At 37.4% G+C, this 19,922-nt stretch overlaps 1 protein-coding gene across 3 annotated transcripts in view; it reads left to right on the forward strand.

Annotated features, from left to right (window-relative positions):
• Positions 1 to 19,922, forward strand: part of LOC100796618 (LEAF RUST 10 DISEASE-RESISTANCE LOCUS RECEPTOR-LIKE PROTEIN KINASE-like 2.1) — a 62,345-nt gene that overhangs the window by 33,862 nt on the left and 8,561 nt on the right. The window contains exon 1 of one of the 3 annotated variants that reach the window (XM_006583356.4): positions 15,408 to 16,307. The exons of 1 other annotated variant lie outside the window; for it this stretch is intronic. In XM_006583356.4, the coding sequence (XP_006583419.1) occupies positions 15,569 to 16,307 (739 nt within the window). In that variant the 5' untranslated portion in view covers positions 15,408 to 15,568. Of the gene's footprint in view, positions 1 to 15,407; positions 16,308 to 19,922 lie in introns of those variants that run through there. One more of the 3 variants, XM_006583355.4, reaches the window with a different exon arrangement.

A 19,922-nucleotide genomic window follows, 5' to 3' on the forward strand; every position in this document is an offset into this window, starting at 1 on the left:
CAAAAATACAAGAAAGAAACTATTTTTGGTGAAAGAAATTGGAAGAAGATGATGAAGGATGTCTCCTCTAGCCTTTAAACCCTAAATCTTTCTGTTTTCCTGAACTAAGTTCTCCTTGTTGCTCAAAACTTGTCTCTCTTTTTAAACTCTGCCAACTTCAGTGTTTTAAAGGCTCTTGGACTCTTCAGCTTCCAAAGGCTCGCTCAGCGAGAGTTAGTGAATTTCCACTTAGCGAGAGTGGGCATGTTGAGCGCGTGAAGAGACAGCATCCTCGCTGGACTGGCTGGCTGTGCGCTGGGCGTGCAGATCTTTGACTTGTCCTCTTCTAGAGTTTCCCATCCGCTAAGCGAGCTGGATGCCTTGCTAAGCGGATGCATCTCGCTGAGCGAATCTACCTCGCTAAGCGAGTCATCAGCTTCTTTAACCTTCTCTTCTTTGGCCTGAAATTGAGTTGGATTCAGCATTAAGTCACAAAAATGGAGTTTCTACTCTATAAAATCACACAATAAAGAAAATTATGTACAATTCCTACAAAAGAACCATAAATTGGATGTACAGTGCTAATTCCTTGCAATTTTTCAATGCCAAACTAACTTATGAATATCAACTAACAAACTCTCCCAAATTTACAGTTTTACTTGTCCTCAAGCAAAGAAATAATAATTTACTTGTCCTCAAGTGATAGAAATCAACAGTGGTTAGCCAAAATCGTGTTTGTTTCAAAAGTTTCAATCACATGAATAGAGATAACTAGCAATATTTCAACCAACAACCTTTCACAAAGATATGCAGTATTTCAAAGATATGAACATGTCCATTAAAGCAACACAAATGAAATAAGCTAGCAAGCATGACAGGTATCAAGGAAGGTTAACTAAGCTTAATCCTCACGGTCACTATTTCTCTCATAAGCACAAGTGTTTAAGGTAATTCTTCAAATCAACAACCAGCACAAGTCTCAAATTTTGCATTTCATCTCATTCCATACAATCACAAACACACAAAATGAATTTGAAGGACTTTCTTGGCTTGTAATGAGGCCGGGCTACAAACAATTCATGGTTTTTCTAGGATGCAAAACTTAGGTTCTAGGAGAGCATTCATCCTTAGATCACCTTCTTCTTTAATTCCCAGCTTTTATTGATATGCCACAAGCATAAAAGACATTCAGCTCAAGCAACAACACACAACTTCACTTATTTTAGAAATTTTCATCTTTTTTATTTATTTTAGTAGTTTATGCTTACTGCTTCTTTATATGATTTTCTGTGGCTGTTGTTTTCCTTCCTGCAATCAAAATTACCCAAACACACTCCCCCAAATTTGGAACAAATTTGTCTTAAACCATAATGCTCTCCTATAACCTAAGGAAAGGTCAACGGAGATTATAATTTCAATCAGGCTTAGGGTTCAAAGACTCATTCAATCATATGCAAGCTCAAAATGGGTGCAAGGGTTTAATCATTCATGAACAAGGTAAGGCTATTTGGCTAAGTGGCTAAATCAATCAATCATGGTCTTCATCATTTCCAAATCATGCATTCATTCAGTATTCAGAGATTCATGCAAAAATCGATACTTGATGCTAGTCGTTCTCTCACAATGATTACCTTCGCTATTTACCTGTAAAAAAAACTAACATTTTCACTCACACCCGTGATTTCATGTTCTTTCTCTTCTAACTACCACATACTTATTCAAGGCATGTGATCTAGTATCGCAAATCACTCAGTTCAAGATATCAATCCAATTCAACCAATCAACAAACACCAAAGATTTAAAACCAAAACATGTTTCAAAAACCATTGTGCATAGTTTAAAAAAAACATAAACTGTTCAAAAAGCTGAAAATTTATGCTAAGTAAATAAATAAAACTAAACTAAAAACTGAAATTAAAAATTGTATCTAAATAGCAAAAAATAAATAAAATCCTGTCTTCACTCCTCTTGAGTCGGTGCTGGGTCGTCCTGAGGTGATGTGGGGGCATCCTGGGCTGGCAAAGGTGCGTCCTATTGTTATAGTTGTTATTCATGAGTTAGTTTTATGTTGAATATTTGCAAGGAAATAACACCTTACCTCCAATTTATGGTTCTTTTTGTAGGAATTGTACATATTTTTATGTTTAGTGTGATTTTATAGAGTAGATACTCCCATTCTGTGAATTAATGTTGAATCCGACTTAGTTTCAGGCCAAAGAAGAGAAGGTTCCAATAGTTGATGACTCGCTCAACGAGGCAAATCTGCTAAACAAGTGACATCCGCTTAGCGAGGCACACAGCTCGCTTAGCGGATGGGGAAACCCTAGAAGAGGATAAGCCAGAGATGTGCTCGCTGTTAGTCGTCATTCACGATTAACTTTTGTATAGAAAAGTGTTTTAAAATGTTTGTCTTTTCCCCCAATTTATGGTTCTTTTTATAGGTTTGTACATATTTTTAGGTTTAGTTTAGTTTTGTTAAGTAGAAATGCCCAACATTGTGAATTTAATGTGTTTCAACTTCAATTTCAGGTAAAAAGGATGAAATTTGTGAAGGCTAGCAGCTGGTGTCTCGCTAAGCGAGGCTTGTGCGCTTAGTGAGAATCATGCGCTAAGCAAGGCACTCAGCCCGATTAGCGAGTTGGGAGAATCTGAGAAGCATCCGTGTGCTTAGTGCATCATCAGGTCGCTCAACGAGACGTTTGTCTCTTCCTACGTTAAGTGCACCCAGTTCGCCCAACGGATGTTCACTTACTCACGCTAAGCACGCCTTTGAGGTCAGAAAGCCCTTTTTAATCCTGAAATGAAGAGAAAAGAGAAAGCTTGGTGGAGAATAGTGAAAAATAGAGAATAGAGGTGCAGAATAGAGCAAGGGAGCAAAAACCTTAGCTTTTAGGTAGATTCTAGGTTTTTGAGTGATTTTTTGGTCCTTAGAGGTGGAGGAGACATCCTCCCCACTGTGTATCTGTGAGTTGCTCTCAAACCCTTTCTCCTGCTTGTAAAAGGTGCTTCCTTGTGATGGAAGGCTAAACCCATTGTTGGGGATTTCTGCTGAGTACTTGATGTAAACTCTTATCCTATGTATTTAAAGTTGTTTTATGTGTTCATTGTTTCTATTTGTACTTTATTATCGCATGCTTGTGGCTTGATCACCCATTTGTATGTGTTGTTAAGAGTTTTAGCATTGGAAAATGTATTGCATCCTTAGAACTGGATAGCACAAGGCTAAGTTATCATATGTCTGGACATGAAGTGCGGTAATTTGGTTTTTATTATGCTGTAGTCGTAACGCTGTTTGGTTAGGCTAAGTTCAGCAAGATTCATTTGAGAATGAAGCTTGATTTGAATTAGTCCAAACTCACGAGACATCAGTGTTTTGTATTTTAGCCCTCAGCATAGAACACAGAAATAACCTTAAATAGAGAAATACTTTTAATTGCATCAAGTATCTTAATAGGAGGACCCAACACTTTTACATATCTATTTTCACATCCACTTGCTCATATTTATTGTTTTCAATTAGAATAAAAATCACTTTTGTTTTTTTTAATTCATGATAATCAATTCTTTGCACAAATGTCTGCCTATTGAAAGATGCTTTGTCAAATAAAACAAGTTCCTTGAGTTCGATACTCGGTTCTTACTATTTTATTATTACTTGCATGACTCGGTACACTTGCCAGTTAGATTTCGCATCACCAATTTTAACAAGTAGTACGGGGGCGAAACACTCGCCCAATGCCCAGCCAGCCCGCCCAGCGAGGACGTTGTCTCTTCTCGTGCTCAGTGTGCCCAGTCTCGCTAAGCAAAAATTCACTTACTCTCGCTTAGCTAGCCAATCTCGCTAAACGAGCCTTCAAAAGCTAAAAGGTCCAAGAGCCTTTATAACACTGAGGTTGGCAAAATTTCAAAGGAGCACATTTTTTGAAGAAGAGAAGACAGAAAGAGAGCTTAGATTAGAAGGAGTGAAGTTTAGGGTTTAGAGGTTGTAGGAGACATCCTCAATTTTTTTCTCTTGACTTGGTTAACTACTACTCTGTTTAGTGCTTCTTGTATGCGAGGTAATTCTTCAGCAGGGGATTTAGCTCCACTAGATTTGGAGATTGAAGCTACTTGTAGGAGAAACAATGCAGAAAGGAGGAGAAAAGCTTTGCAAGAGAGGACAACACAGCCAAGTTCTGAGGGAGCTCATTCATCCGAATCATCTTCAACATTTCTAGCAAACTTGAGGGAATCCGAAGTTGGTGCGTCTGAAGCACACATTATGGCGGAAGATCAACCATAGAGGGTTACTCTTGAGGACTATTCTAGCTCTATCGTGCCATAATTTTTCACAAGCATTACGCGGCCAGAAGTTCAAGCTCATAACATCACATATCCTTATTCCTTGATCCAGCTGATTCAAGGAAATTTGTTTCATGGTTTGCCTAACGAAGACCCTTACGCACACCTTGCAACATATATAGAAATCTGCAATACAATGAAAATTGCAGGGGTGCCAAAAGATGCAGTGAGGCTCAGTTTGTTTTCATTCTCTTTGGTTGGAGAAGCAAAGAGGTGGCTGCATTCTTTCAAAGGGAACAACTCAAAGACATGGGAAGAAGTAGTAGAGAAATTTCTGAAGAAATACTTCCCTGAATCAAAGACAGCTGAAAGCAAGGCAACTATTTCCTCATTTCATCAGTTTCCATATGAGTCCTTGAGTGAAGCGCTTGAAAGATTTCGTGGCTTGTTGTGAAAAACACCTACTCACGGATTCTCCGAGCCTATTCAGCTAAACATTTTCATTGATGGTTTGAGACCGCAGTCCAAAGAATTGTTGGATGCTTCTGCTAGGGGAAAGATTAAGTTAAAGACCCCTGAAGAAGCAATGGAACTTATTGAGAATATGGCTGCTAGTGATCATGCTATTTTGCGTGATAAAACTCATGTTCCCACCAAAAGAAGCCTGCTAGAGCTTTCTTCACAAGATGCACTGTTGGCATAAAACAAGCTACTAGCTAAGTAGTTGGAAACACTTACAGAGACACTTAGCAAGCTGCCAACATAGTTACAAGCGACTCAACCTTCCCATTTAGTAGTTATGTAGGTTGGAGGTTGCAGTATATGTGGAGGAGCGCATGAATCTGGTTGTTGCCTACCCCTAGATGATGCTGCAAAGAAAGTGAATTATATGGGGAATCAAAATAGACAAGGATTCCATGCAGGCAATTTTTCAGGTTACCAGCAAGGAGGAAATTTCAATCAAAATCAGGGGCAATGATGGAGGTCACATCCAGGGAATTAGTTCAATAAAGACCAATGAGGACCATCCAACAGACCTCAGAATCAGGGGCCTAGCTTGTACGAGAGGACCACTAGGCTGGAAGAGACTTTGGCTCAGTTCATGCAAGTTTCAATGTCCAACCATAAGAGCACTGAGTCAGCCATCAAGAACCTGGAGATCCAAGTGGGACAGCTAGCTAAGCAAATAGCTAAGAATTCTTCTGGAGGTTTTGGAGCTAATACAGAGAAAAATCCCAAAGAAGAATACAAGGCTGTCATAACGAGAAGCAAGAGGGAGACCATGGTGGAGGATGAAAGTAGGACTAGTGATGCTAAGAAGTTAGAAGCTGAGGGAGAAAAAGAAAATGAGGAAGGTTAGATGAGGGAGAAAAAATATGTGAAGAGGAGGAAGAAAAAAATGAAAAAATTGAGAAAAAGAGAGAAAGGACAAAGAGTGAGTTGACCAGAGAAAAGAAGAAGCATGTTGTTCCATGTATAAGGAAGGAAACACCATATCCTTTGGTGTCGTCTAAGAAGGACAAGGAACGACACTTTGCTTGTTTCCTTGATATCTTCAAGAAATTGGAGATAACTATCTCATCTGGAGAAGCTTTGCAACAGATGCCACTCTACTCCAAATTTCTCAAAGATTTGCTGACTAAGAAGGGCAAATATATCCACAGTGATAATATTGTGGTGGAGGGAAATTGTAGTGTTGTTATTCAGAGGATCCTTCCACCAAAATGCAAGGATCCAGGGAGTGTCACAATCCCTTGCTCAATTGGTGCTGTGTCAGTTGGAAAAGCCCTTATTGACTTAGGGGCTAGCATTAATTTGATGCCTCTATCCATGTGCAGAAGGATTGGAGAGCTGGACATCATGCCAACAAGAACGACATTGCAGTTGGCAGATCACTCAATTACAAGGCCATATGGCGTAGTGGAAGACGTGTTGGTCAAACTGTGTCAATTTACTTTCCCTGTAGATTTCGTGATAATGGACATTGAGGAGGATGCTAAAATTCTGCTGATTTTAGGTCGTCCCTTCATGTTAACAGCCAACTATGTATGGGGAAAGGTAATCTGGAAATGAGTGTGGATGACCAAAAGGTCACATTTGATTTGTTTGATACAACAAAACATTCAATTGACCGTAGTGTCTATTCCAAAAGGGATAAGATTGAGAATAAGATAGCTCAGATTGCCAGAGCTAAGATTTCATAGGACCCTTAGAGGTAGCATATGTCAAGTTAGTGACGTTAAAGAAGCGCTTACTAGGAGGCAACCTAGCTTTTTCTTTATTTTCTCAATCATTATTTTCTGTTTATCATTGCATGTAGCTAAGTTTTAGCTTATTTGAGATTGCTAGAGTCAGAATTTAGTCTATTTTGTATGATAGAGGGGTTGGCAAAAGCTTCTCTGAAGCATTTGATGAGGAAAGAACTTAGAAAAATTTTCAGTCATCCACTCGCTCAATGCGTCCTGTGTGCTAAGTGAGACATATCCCATGCGCTGAGCGAGTAGTGTCTCTCGCTAAGCATGCCAACCCCCACCCATTGGCTGAAGGGGTCTCGCTAAGTGAGACAGTTGCGCTAAGCCCAAAAACCTATCTGGATTTGCATTTAATGGAATAGGGCTAAGCGAGTCAGCTCTCTGAGCGCAACATAGTCTCTTACTAAGCGCGTCTGTGTGCTAAGTGCAAAAGGCCCTTTGCTTGGACCCTCATGTCAATTGGGCTAAGCGGGTCATACTCGCTAAGCCCAAAACACTCTCTAGAATGGCATGGCACTAAGTGAGACCATCTCGCTAAGCGCGACCCCACTACTGCATCTTGAGGCATTTAATCCGCTAAGCCGACCATGTCCTGCTTAGCGAAAGTTGCAGACCAATAAGAGCTGCATAACTCGTTAAGCGCACATCTATGCACTAAGCCCAAAGCCTTCTCGGGTTTTCTAATTTTTGAATTGGGCTAAGCGAGCCTGTCTCGCTAAGTGCATGAGTTCAAATCCTGAAAATTCAAACGTCACTGAGTGCTCGCTTAGTGAGTCACTCGCACTTAACGAGCAGATCGAAACTGTAAAAAATAATACATAACTTCCTTAGGCAGCTACTTTTGCACAATCATATAACCTCCTTCCTCTCACTTCTGGTAATCATTGGCAATTCCTGCATTATACTCACACTTCCTTTTTGCATCTTGCCTTCATTTTTCTCACTAATCTCTGCAATCCAAGTAAGTACTTCAGTCCCTTGTCATTTTGAATTTCAATTTTGAACCCTAGGGTAGAAGACAACTTTACTTTCTCTGTGAATTTGATTCTGTGTTGCTGTTGCTGTTGAGTAGTTAGTTGTTTGATTATATGTTGTTAGGGCTTTAGTTTAGCGTATAATGTAGGTTCATTTGAAGGCTTTTGCTTATATTTCCTATGCCTGAAAGTGTCTAGGGAGTTAAGGCTTCAAAGCCCCAATTTTTTTCAAGAAATTTCAATGTACTTGCTAAGTGAGTTCATCCGTTTTGGATGAATTTCTGGGTTTTCAGATGAACACGCTTAGTGGGCCCTATCCCGCTAAGCACATTCATCAGTTTTGTTTAAATTTATGCATATATGTCTGAACTCGCTAAGCCACTGCACTATGGCTAAGCGAGCATTTAAATTTTAAGTTTTAATTTCTGAGTTCGTATGAACTCGCTAAGCCGACATGCCGCGCTTAGCGAGTCAGTTTAGTTAAGTCTGATTCATAGAGGTTGTTGGTATTCTGGTTGTGGCTAAGCGAGCCACGCTCGCTAAGCCACCATGCCTTTGAAGTCTGGCTAAGCCTAGGCTAAGTGAGTCTGTCTCGCTAAGCCTACGACAATTTAGTTTTGCATAATTTTGTTCATGCGCTAAGTGAGTCGTGCTCGCTAAGCGCAATTTCTTCTCTATTTTAGAATAAGGCTTAGTGTGCCTGCTCACTAAGCCATTTATGTTCCAGTGGTCAAGTCAGGCTAAGTGGCCACTGGCGCTAAGCCTATTTAATGTGTCGCGCTTAGCAAGCCATGCTTGCTAAGTGCAATTAGCTCTCTGTTCGAGAATAAGGCTTAGCGAGCCATGCTCGCTTAGCCATTGTGTTTTTTTAGCTAAGCGAGGGTGTCTCGCTTAGCTAGAGTTTTTATTTTTTAGTAGTCGTGCTAAGCGTGCCCTTCGCACTAAGCGTATCATGTTATTTTCTAAAGGGGCACTAAGAGAGTCTATCTTGCTAAGCGCCCAGTCCTTTTTTCTGTTTTATTTTTCTATTTGTAGTCTTCAATAAAATTTGTCTAATTTTCTTTCCTATGATTCTTTTGATGCAGATGGCCTCTAGGAAGAGAAAATCATCCACCTCCTTACCTCAAGAACCTTACGATACTACAAGATTCGTTTTCGAGGTCGCCTGGGAACGTTATGAGCAAAATGTACATGCCAAAAATATCCTCCTAGAAAGGAATGTTGATTTATACATGACCCAGTACAACGAGTTCCGAAAGGAGCTCGAGATGAGGAGGTGGCACAAGGCCTTGACCAGGCAGCTTGATGGTTGCATTGATGTGGCCCTGGTCAAGGAATTCTATGCTTATTTGTTCGATCCAGAAGATAAGTCCCTGAGGCAGGTCAGAGTGAGGGGCAAATTGATTAAGTTTGATGATGAGACCCTCAACACATTCCTGGAGACCCTTGTGGTTTTGGAGCCAGGGGAGAGGTACTCCATATATTCCAGGTTCTGCCATTCACATACGAACCCACAGGAGCTTGCATCCAAGCTCTGCATTCCAGGGTAAGGATTTGTTCTGAACGCTGAGAGAGTGCCTTGGAAGCTTCTAAGGAAGGACCTCACCACTCTTGCCCAGACCTAGAGTGTTTTATCATACTCCAACCTCGCCCCCACCTCTCATACTTTTGATCTGAACATGGATAGGGCGAGGTTGGTATACGGACTTGTCATGAAGATGGACATGGATGTGGGCTCGATCATCTGTAGTCAGATCTCGCAGATGGCCCAATCCAACTCTTCCAGGTTCAAATTTCAGGCACTCATCATTGCTCTATGCATCGCCCAGGGAGCTGTTCCTAATTCATTGACTTTTGAATCTCTGAGCCTTGCCATTAATTTGGCATATATCTGAATGAACTACTGGAACCCGGATGATCCCACGATCACCTTTCTGGGGACCTGCAAGACTAAGGCTCGGGGACCTTCTGATGCCACCACTTCTGCTCTAGCTTCTACCTCAACACCAATACCACCACTAGCTCCTGCTCCTACCCCTCCAATAGTCACAGCACCCTCCGGCCCCTCTGCTCAAAGCACAGACGTTTTGGTGCCGATGCTATAGAGCCTTCACCACAACTTATGCCTGGTGATGTAGAGCATTCATGATTTGGCTCAGCATCGACCCATCATCAACATGGAGGATTTCATGGCCTAGGTGGCCTGGCCAGGAGTCCAGCCTTATCTTGCAGGGGGAGGTGAGGCTCCTACCGCAGCCAGGGCCAGAGGTGACACCAGAGGACACGCTTGTCGCCACGCCTTTGGAGGCCACTAACGAGGGAGATACCACTGTAGATGTTGATTATGTTGCAGACATGACAACAACACAGATTACCTGGGACCCCTGGCCCACATCAGCACAGGATTCCATTCCTACACCAGCCCAGGATGCCCCATCCACACCTCAGGATGATCTAGCACTGGCATAGGATGATTGAAGACTGGACTCATTTATTTTTCTGCTATTTAGATACAGTTTTTTAATTTTAGTTTTAGTTTAGTTTTATTTACTTACAAAGCATAATTTTATAGTTTTTGGAATAGTTTACAGTTTTTAAACTATGCACAGTGGTTGATTTTCTTTTTTTAAACATGTTTTGGTTTAAACCTTTGGTGTTTGTTGATTGGTTTGAATGTGATTGATTGCGTGAACTGAGTGAATTGTGATAGTAGATCACATGCTTTGAATGAGTATGTAGTAGTTAGAAGAGAAAGAACATGAATTAGGGGTGTGAGTTAAAATGTTAGTTTGTTTGATAGGTAAATAGTGAAGGTAATCATTGGCTATAACCTGGTGAGTTGTCTGAACTTAAATTGTGAGAGAACGACTAGCATCAAGTATCGATTTTTGCATGAATCTCTGAATACTAAATGGATGCATGATTTGGAAATGATGAAGGCCATGATTGATTGATTTAACCACTTAGCCAAATAGCCTTACCCTGTTCATGAATGATGAAACCCTTGCACCCATGTTGAGCTTGAATTTGATTGAATGAGTTGAACCTTGAGCTTGATTGAAATTATAATCTCCATTTACCTTTCCTTAGGTTATAAGAGAGCATTTTGATTCAAGACAAATTTGGGGGAGTGTATTGGGTGATGTTGATTGCAAGTAAGGTAAGCAACAACCACAAAAAATTGTATAAAGAAGCAGTAATCATAAACTACTAAAATAAAATAAAAAAGAGAACAAAATGAAAATTTCAAGAATAAGTTAAAATTTATTATCTCATCCCCGTACCCATTGGGTATCGGGTATCCCTGATCCCGTCTCGTATCCGATTCAAATTAAAAAAAACATTTTTTTTGTAAAGAAAATATTAAAAATTTGATTTTAGAAAAATAAATTGATTGTTAAACATTTGTTTAACTACTTATATATCAATAAATTTATTATAGTGCATGTGTCTACAAAAATTGTTAAGAAAAGAATATTAAATTATGTAAAAATTTAAAATAAAATTAACTAGTAATAAAAATTTTAGATCTTTTGATTAAATTATGCAAAAATTTTAAAAATTTTAAGTGGCGGGACGGGTTCAGGTTTGGGGTTGGGGCGGATGTAGTAATCCCATACCCGTACCTGACTTTTGGTTATCGGAAAAAACCCGAACCCGAATCCATATCCGGTTAACTCGAGTATTACCCGTCAAAGTCGGGACGGATTCAGATGGGTACCCACAAGTACGGGTTTTCTTGCCATGTCTAGCAACAATATATGACAACAGAGCATTATTTCCCTTCTCTTATTTTTCTTGTATATATATTACATTTATGAGTTGTCCATAAATAATACAAGAATATGCTTTGATTCTATCTTATCCTCCTAGGTTTTAGGTCCTTCTTTCCCACTGTACAAACTATAAATAATGTAATCATTGCTATTATTAATATATAGAATTTCATACCAATACTTTTTTGCCTCCTTTCCTTATTTTCTGTCAATTTTTGTATATATTATAATTCCTTTAATATCTTTTCGCGAAATTTTTATTTTCCTCCATTTTAAACTCTAAAGGTTATCTTTGATGTCAAACATAAAAAAAAACTATATTCTATTGCATTATATCTAATGCTAGTGTTTTTTTTTTTTTATCAGTTTGAGGGGTGTGTGACAAAGAACAGGTTGTGCCATCTATTGATTTAGTTTACATGTAAAAGAGGTTGTTCCGTCTATAGTAAACAGATTCCAACATCTAGCTTTGCTTTTATCTCATTTTTTTTAAGGTTCTGGCCTGTTCTGATATTGAAATTAATCAAGAAAATAAGAATTTTTACAGGGTGTTTCTAAATTGTTATGTCATTGGTTATTGGAACTCCATATATTGCCAATTGCCACACACACTGTAAAACTTCATTTCATTGAGATGGCTTCCTTCACTTTTGCCTGCTCTGTCTAAATTGTCGAGTTCGACATGCATAAAACATATTGTCCAAATCATCGAAGCATCTAAATAATTGACTATTCTACGGTTAGTGCTCATCCTTCAAGTGATTTCAAGAGTCTTTATATTTAACCCAAAAGCCTTTTTTTTTCTACATAATCTGACAATTTTTAGCTTTGCTCAAGACCAGAGTAAAAAAGATAATAATTGAAAATAACAGTGTTGCTTGTATGCTAGATGGGAATGCTAAACTTTGGGGGTTTAATGTGAATATGTTCTTTGGCAAATCAACGTTTCCATTTTCTTTTAATCAATGTTTCTATTTCTCTCAGATTGGTTTTATATGGTAGTGTTGACTGTTGTTGCTCATGTGTTCATATAGTCTCCATATCATTAATTTTATTGGTCACGTAGAAAACCACACTAGTTTTGAAGAATGGTTTATTGATTTTGGTTTGTTCATGTCTCCCATTCTTCATAGATAATATCCATAGCATTTTCATTCCAATTTGTCTGAGAATAATTGTATATAGCATTTTTACTTGATCGAGGTTGATGTGTGATGCATGTGTACTTATTATAATTAAACAAATTTTTGTCCCGAAATGTATAATGTGATGATAAATTAATTTTTGAGAGATGAAAAATATAAATTTTATTTTTAAATGTGAAAATAGTATGACAAGTTAGTGTTGCTATTAAATTTGTGAGACCATTTTGTCATTAAATTGTAATGTACAAGAATCAATTTGACAATAAATTATATTTTTTAAGATTAATTTATCATTAAATTGCTTACAAAACTAATTAGTTATCATGGAGCTCTAGCACAAAAGAGACAAATTTTTCGAAGTCAAGAAAATGACCAACTCCTTCTAAGTAAAATTGGGTGAAGGTGGTTTTGGGGTTGTATACTAAGGAGAGCTACACAGCGGTTGCCCTGTGGCTGTAATGATAGAATGCATCCAAAGGAAATGGCAAACACTTTGTCAATGAGGTTGCTAGTATCAGTAGAACTTCTCATGTTAATGTAGTCATACTTCTTTGATTCTGTTTGGAAGGACACAAGAAAGCTCTCATCTATGAATTCATGCATAATTGTTCCCTTGACAAGCTTATTTACAGTAAGGAGCTTTAGGCATCTTTGTTGTTGAGTTGAGATAATTTGTGGCAAATTGCCTAAGGGATAGCCCGAGGACTAGAGTACTTGCATAAGGGATGCAACACTCGAATTTTACATTTTGACATAAAGCCACAACATTCTTTTGGATGAGAAGTTCTGCCTCAAGATATCTGATTTTGGGCTAGCAAAGCCTTGTCCTAGAAATGAAAGTATTATTTCCAGGTCTGATGCCAGAGGAACATTAGGGTATGTAGCTCCAGAAAATTTGGCAGAATTTCACACAAATCTGATGTAATCTTCCACTTTAAATTTAAACCACCTAAACCTTAATGGTAAAAATTTAATTTTCATTATGCATTAAATGCATCTTATCTTTGACTTGAAACTCTACAATTTGAAGGGTCTGGGGGTGCAAGAATAGAATCAATGTTCTGTTCTAAGAGAGGCTATGAAGGATGCTTTGCATGTTTCTAAGAAGAAAGCAGAAAACATAGCACCTCTCTATTCAACTATCTTTTGTATTGTATGTTTGGAAAATCATAATGGTACTTTCCTCTGTTTGGGGTGGAACTTAGGAATTTTCATTTACCAAAAGGGTGACTCATCTGTCACTTCCATCTTCATATGATTTTGGTATGTGGTTTCAGTTTTAGCTATTTTGTGGTTGCTGTGGCGCGCCAATAATTTGACTTCAATGATAAATCTTGTTTCTTACTCAACATTAATTCATTGGAAATTACTGCCTTCCTTAACTTAGTTCTCTTTGCAAGAACTAGAGAATACTATACAACGTGTTTTCTGCGTGAATAGTATTTTGGTTTGGTGTGGGGAAGTCAGAAGAAGGCACAAGGTCATGGAGAAAGAGGAAAGAGGGTGGTAGTTTCGTAGGAGGAGTTTTGCTTTTATTGATTCATATGGTGGTGAGAATCGCGGCCATCATTTTCAAAGAACATGCATTTATGTGTGGAAACGGCATGATTTATGTGTGAAGGGTGTTGCGCGCAAGAGTAACAATGGATTGCAAAGAGCATATCCCCATGCTCCGTACGATGGTACTCACCGTCTCTTGGTTGTTGTTAACCACTCTGCCATAGTTTGAAGCCGCATACAATTATTCGGAATGCAAAGAGCAATCATACAAATGCGGAAATCTGACCAACATCTCGTATCCTTTATGGGGACACGACCACCGAGACCCTGAATGTGGTGGCGGTGACCTATTCGAGCTCATATGCCTGGGAAGTGAAGGAAATTGCTCGAGACATGGTGTTCGCATTGACCAAAATTCATGCCATTATCCCCCTGATGGATCTCACGCCCTGCACTCTTCTAAAAGTATGTCTTCTATCCTATCCTCGCTCCTCTTTTCTCCAACCAACTTATTGTTGTAGCAAAATCGTCTTCATACTTTGCCAAGCCATCTCTTTGCTCTTAAATTTGCATCTGGTTCCCATTAGGAAGTAGGAATCCTCCAATTCAACAAAATCAGTCAATAATTACTTTTTTTAAACCAAATTATCATTTTTTTTTTACAATAATGCAATCAGTGTCTGAAGTTCCCTATCCAGCTGCCTTCCTAGTCCCCACTTAATAGTTCTCTCACTTATTTTTTGCTCTCCTCAGCATGTCGTATAAATTATAGGTATAAGCTTGGGTATTAATTGTTCTATCTTCGGGACAGACATACATACACTACATCACCCAAAAACAAGAACAGAGTGGAATAAGATTAATTTCTAATATTATATTATGTTGAAGTGTATCTCTCCTCAATAAATAAATAGTAGTAAAAAAGTGGTACTTATAATTATAATAAAAATAATTATTAAAAATTCATATTTCTAACACAAATTTACTCAATAATCTCTGGGAAGTTTCAGTTACAGTTACGTTTGTTGACTCGACGTTGAGAAAAACTAGATAATTGACTGCACATTTTTCCTAGTATTGCTGTGTCCATCTCAGATGGTCCCCTACAATACAAGTATTAGGTGGTTCCTTCTTTACAGCTTCACGATTTGGTTTTTCCGTTCTCAGTTTTTCCTCCTTTTCTTATAAGTGTGAATTCAACTTTGACTTCTAGTAACGTTTCCTGATATTTTCCTTTATAACCCTTGAATAATATTATCAATTCATATAATTTATCTCTAATTCTTTTTTCTTATCCCTTCATATCGTTCATTGTACCAACAATTTTTTATATTAATTTTCTTAACTCCCAAAATATCAAATAGTATGTACACAAATAATTTTTTTTATAAAATAACTTCATAAAGTACCAAGAGTTATAATACGTCACCTTGCTGCCGGGCCACTTGGGCATGCATGGCATATTCTTTTCCCACTTACACATGGACCGCCCCTTAATTTCTATTTCTAATTAATGAATTAGACCCCTAAGAAAATTTTCTTTGACTGCCTAATCACATTGAAGAAAATTTACAACTATATATTCAAGTATCAATTTCATCACCTCACTCATAATCAACACCCTTGGTACTATTAGCTTTGCGTATCTGAGTAACTAAGCCATGTCAAAACCCTTTTGCACCCTCTTTGCACTGTCCATCATCCTTGTGACATGTCATGCTCAAACCCTCAATACATCAACAACATGTGAACCTTCTAAATGTGGTAACCTCAACATCAGCTACCCTTTTTGGAAGAAATCCAACACCAACGTTCAAGAATTTTGCGGTTACCCTGAATTTGGCCTTGAATGTTTGGATGACCAAGCCATCTTGATTTTGCCAACTAACAGATACCAAGTCACGGATATAAACTATGATAATCATTCAATCACACTGATTGACATAGATGTGTTGGGACAACCATGTCCAAGGGCTCGACACAATGTTTCCCTACACAATCTCCCTTTATCTTTCAGCTCATTAGATTTTAACCTCAGTTTCTATTTCAACTGCAGTTCTTACCCTTCATCTATTCAGCCCATAGGGTGCATGAAACATGATAAGTATCAGTCTTACGTGTTTAAGACCGGGGATGGAGCTGAAAGTAATGGCTATGATTGGCTTAGGCGCTGTGAGGAGCATGTTGTGGTGACTGTGAAGAAGGATGAGATTGAAATTAGTGGTTTGATCACTGGTTTTGGTGATGCTATGCAGAAAGGATTCGTGCTTGATTGGATGAGAGCTCAGGATTGTGCAGTGTGCGAGGAGTCTAATGGCTATTGCAGATTCGACCAAGCCACTAAGCAATCGAGGTGTTTATGCTCAGAAGGCAGAACTGAAGCCAAAAGTTGCAAAAAAGGTACAAGATAACTCATTTAATCTCTTTTGAAAAAATATTGTAGATTTTTATATTATTGAAATCTTTGCTCATATTCACAACTCTACTCAATTCATTGCTTTTATTAAGATTTAGAATTTAATTATACTTGCAACAGGTAGATTAGATTGACTCCTATGGCTTGATTAGATGTGTTGGTTCATTTTGGATGCTTTAATTGACTGATTTTTCGTTGTGTTAATAAGTGTAGTTTAGAGTATCCCAATTTAATTCTACCATGTCTTTTTAAGATATTTTATTATTGTATTCGTTGGTTTCTGGCCGTTTCATCCCATTGTAATTCATGTCGACCACAGATTGTGTAAATATAAAATTTGTCACATACGTGAACATTAAAAATCTCTTTTGATCTTAATGTGTATTTTTTAATAAATTAATTTTAGGCATATTATATATATATATATATATATATATATATATATATATATATATATCAATTTTCTTTTTCATTTCATTTTACTTATATTTTTTAGTGTTTACTCTCATTATTGCACAATACAAAGGTACCCAAGTGATTGTAAATATATATATACAAATCAATGTTCTGTCCTTTTTCTATCATTAAAAAAAAATCAACTTGGAGGTTTCCTAATGCCAAGAGTTGAAGATGATTAATGATGCATCTCTTTAAATTCCACTTGCCATTCGGAATCTTCCAATTCATGTCATTGACCTTGTCAAAACTCAATTCCTTCTCGATATATAGTTATTAATTGCACAGCAAATTAGTTGAGAAGTATTTATATACGTCACTTGAAAAGAAGAAAAATCTTTTGCAAAGTTAACTATTACTAATTGATTTGACTGTAAAATTTGATTATGAGACTAAACCATAACAACCTATCTAACTGTTTGGTTCATGGTTAGACCATATAGTATAGTGCTGCTAATCTATTGCCTTATTCACTTTGGTAGGTAATTAAACTAGGAAATCTATTTCTTAGACATTTGATTTTTCTTTAAAAATAGAATACTCAATAGGACTTCAAATTAGACCATTTTATTTTATTCCATTTTTTCCTATCTTTCTCCCACGTACATAAAATAAGTAAGGGCAACTCCAACTCCAACGATGCATTGCTCACTGGCAGCACATAGTTAAGAAACCGAAAAAAGCATTTTTAACCCGTTGGAGGAAAACATTGGATTAGCTCTGATGGCTTTGAAGTGTTATGCAGAGAACTCATTTCTCTTCCCTTTTTCGTGGGTCCATGCACAAAAAGTTTCATATTAAAATATTGTTTTATGTTATATTCTAGAGTCATTTGAGAAACTTTTGTGAATTGCTTTTCTCGGATCTATTTCAACTTTACTTAATGTAAATAGTTGAATGTGTATATGAATTCCTGTTGTAACAATAGTTTATGGCAAACCGAAAAAATTACTGGTTGAGTCGCGGACAATGTCACTTTTTAAGACGTTTCGTGGCACTGCCAAAAATTGTGCAAGCAGATTATCAATCACGAAGTCCCCAGGATAAAACAGCCCAGATCACTGTATAAGATTCCCACTGTACTGAGGGAACCTTTCTAGAATTACACCCTTTTGTATGACTTGAAAAGTCACTCTAAAGCCACCCGAAAATATGACTTGAAAAGTCACTATTATAGCCAACCGAAAATATGACTTAAAAAGTCACTCTTATAAACCGAAAATATGACTTAAAAAGTCACTCTTATAGCCAACCGAAATTATGACTTAAAAAGTCACTATTATAGCCAACCGAAATTATAGAGCGACAGAAAGAAAGAGGGAGAAGTTTGTCGAAAATGCATCGGCTGAAAAATGGGAGGGAGAAAGAAAAGTTGGGGAAATGCTTCTCAACTGGGACAAGGAAAAATGAAGAAATGAGCTCTCTATATATAGGGAGTGAAACACTATTCAAGTGTTTAACCTGAGCGATGTGGGACTTGAAGCCTTTTTTTTTCTTTTTTTTTCAAACTTTCATCCTTTGTTCTAACAGTTCCACATGGTGTATGCGTCTTTTTCTCTCTTAGTATTAATTTCTTGGGGAGTTTCGAGCCCACTAACCCATTGAGCCTTAGGTTTCTTGAACAAATGAGCAACTCTCTAGCTAAAACTTAAAAAGACAAACTAACTCTCCTATGCTAAAAGACTTGGACCAGGCCACTATTGACAATATCTATAACTTTCTTTTTTTTTTCTCTTTTTTCTACCTCAACATGGACTGAACATTTATTATTTGTCAAAGGATCAGTTATTATCAGGTTTGTGCTAATATGTTCTACTGACATTCTTTGTTTCTAAACTTCTTCTTTCATGTCAAAGTACTTCAATTCCATATGCTTAGCACCCTTAAAATACTTTTTGTTTCTAGAAAAAATATTGTTGTGGAGTTATCACAATATATTTTCAACGGCTTGGCAACACTGTCAACAATTCCAAGCCCTAAAATAGAATTCTGCAGCCAATTAATCTGAATTGTAGTCTCAAAACATGCTACAAATTCAGCTTCCATGGTAGATGCAACAACATCTGATGCATACGCAATTGCTTTCATTTCTTTTCATTCCATGTCATTTCTAGGACAATGCGCAAAACTAAATTTGTCCTCTTTCTAAATTGGAATATGTAATGTTGAACACCTTTCCATCTTGGATGTCTCTTGTACTTTATTGATATATGCTTTCTGAGATAAGCCTAACAATGCTTGTGGTCTATTACAGAAGATTTCTATTCCCATAACATAGCTTACCTCACCCATATCTTTCACTTCAAAGTTGCTAGAGAGATCATTAATTACAAGCAAGATATCATCAACATACAAAATTAGAAAAATAACCTTACTCCCACTGACATTCAGATATATACACTGATCAACAATATTTTCCTTAAATCTCAAGAAAGCAATGGTATCATTAAACCTCAAATACCATTGGCAGGAAACTTACTTAAGACTGTATATTGATTTATTTAATTTGCACACCATGTGTTCCTTTCTTTCAACTGAAAACCCCATTGGTTGGTCCATATAAACATTCGATCTCCTCTAAATTTCCATTAAGAAATGCAGTTTTCACATTCATCTAATGTAGCTCCAAGTCATAATGGGCTACTAATGTCATGATAATCCTAAAAAGATCCTTTCATGATACTGATGAAAACGTTTCTCAATGTTATCTTTCTGAATAAATCCCTTGGCAACAAGTCTAGTCTTATAATGTTCAAGGTTGCCATGAAAATCACGTTTAATTTTGAAGACCCACTTACAATCCTTTGACAATTCTTTAAGGTCCTAAACAAAACTTACATGACATTTATCTCTTCATTCATGGCATTTAACCACTTTTCAGAATTATCATAACTTACAGTTTGTAGAAACAAAACTGAATCATTATTATTAATGTTTAAAACTGTTTCTGTTTCATGTAGGTATACCACATAGTCATTCAAAATAGTTGATCTCCTTTCTCTGTGAGACCTCTTTAATGCTACTTCTTGTGGTTCTTCCACAATAGGTTTAGTATGTATCATGGACTCATTATTGTGTTGCTCTTCTTCATTATTGTTTTGAACAACAACTAAAGGAGCAATCACTTTATTGCTATCAGCACA

This window comes from Glycine max, chromosome 7 (genome assembly GCF_000004515.6).
Source record: "Glycine max cultivar Williams 82 chromosome 7, Glycine_max_v4.0, whole genome shotgun sequence".
Lineage (NCBI taxonomy): Eukaryota > Viridiplantae > Streptophyta > Magnoliopsida > Fabales > Fabaceae > Glycine > Glycine max.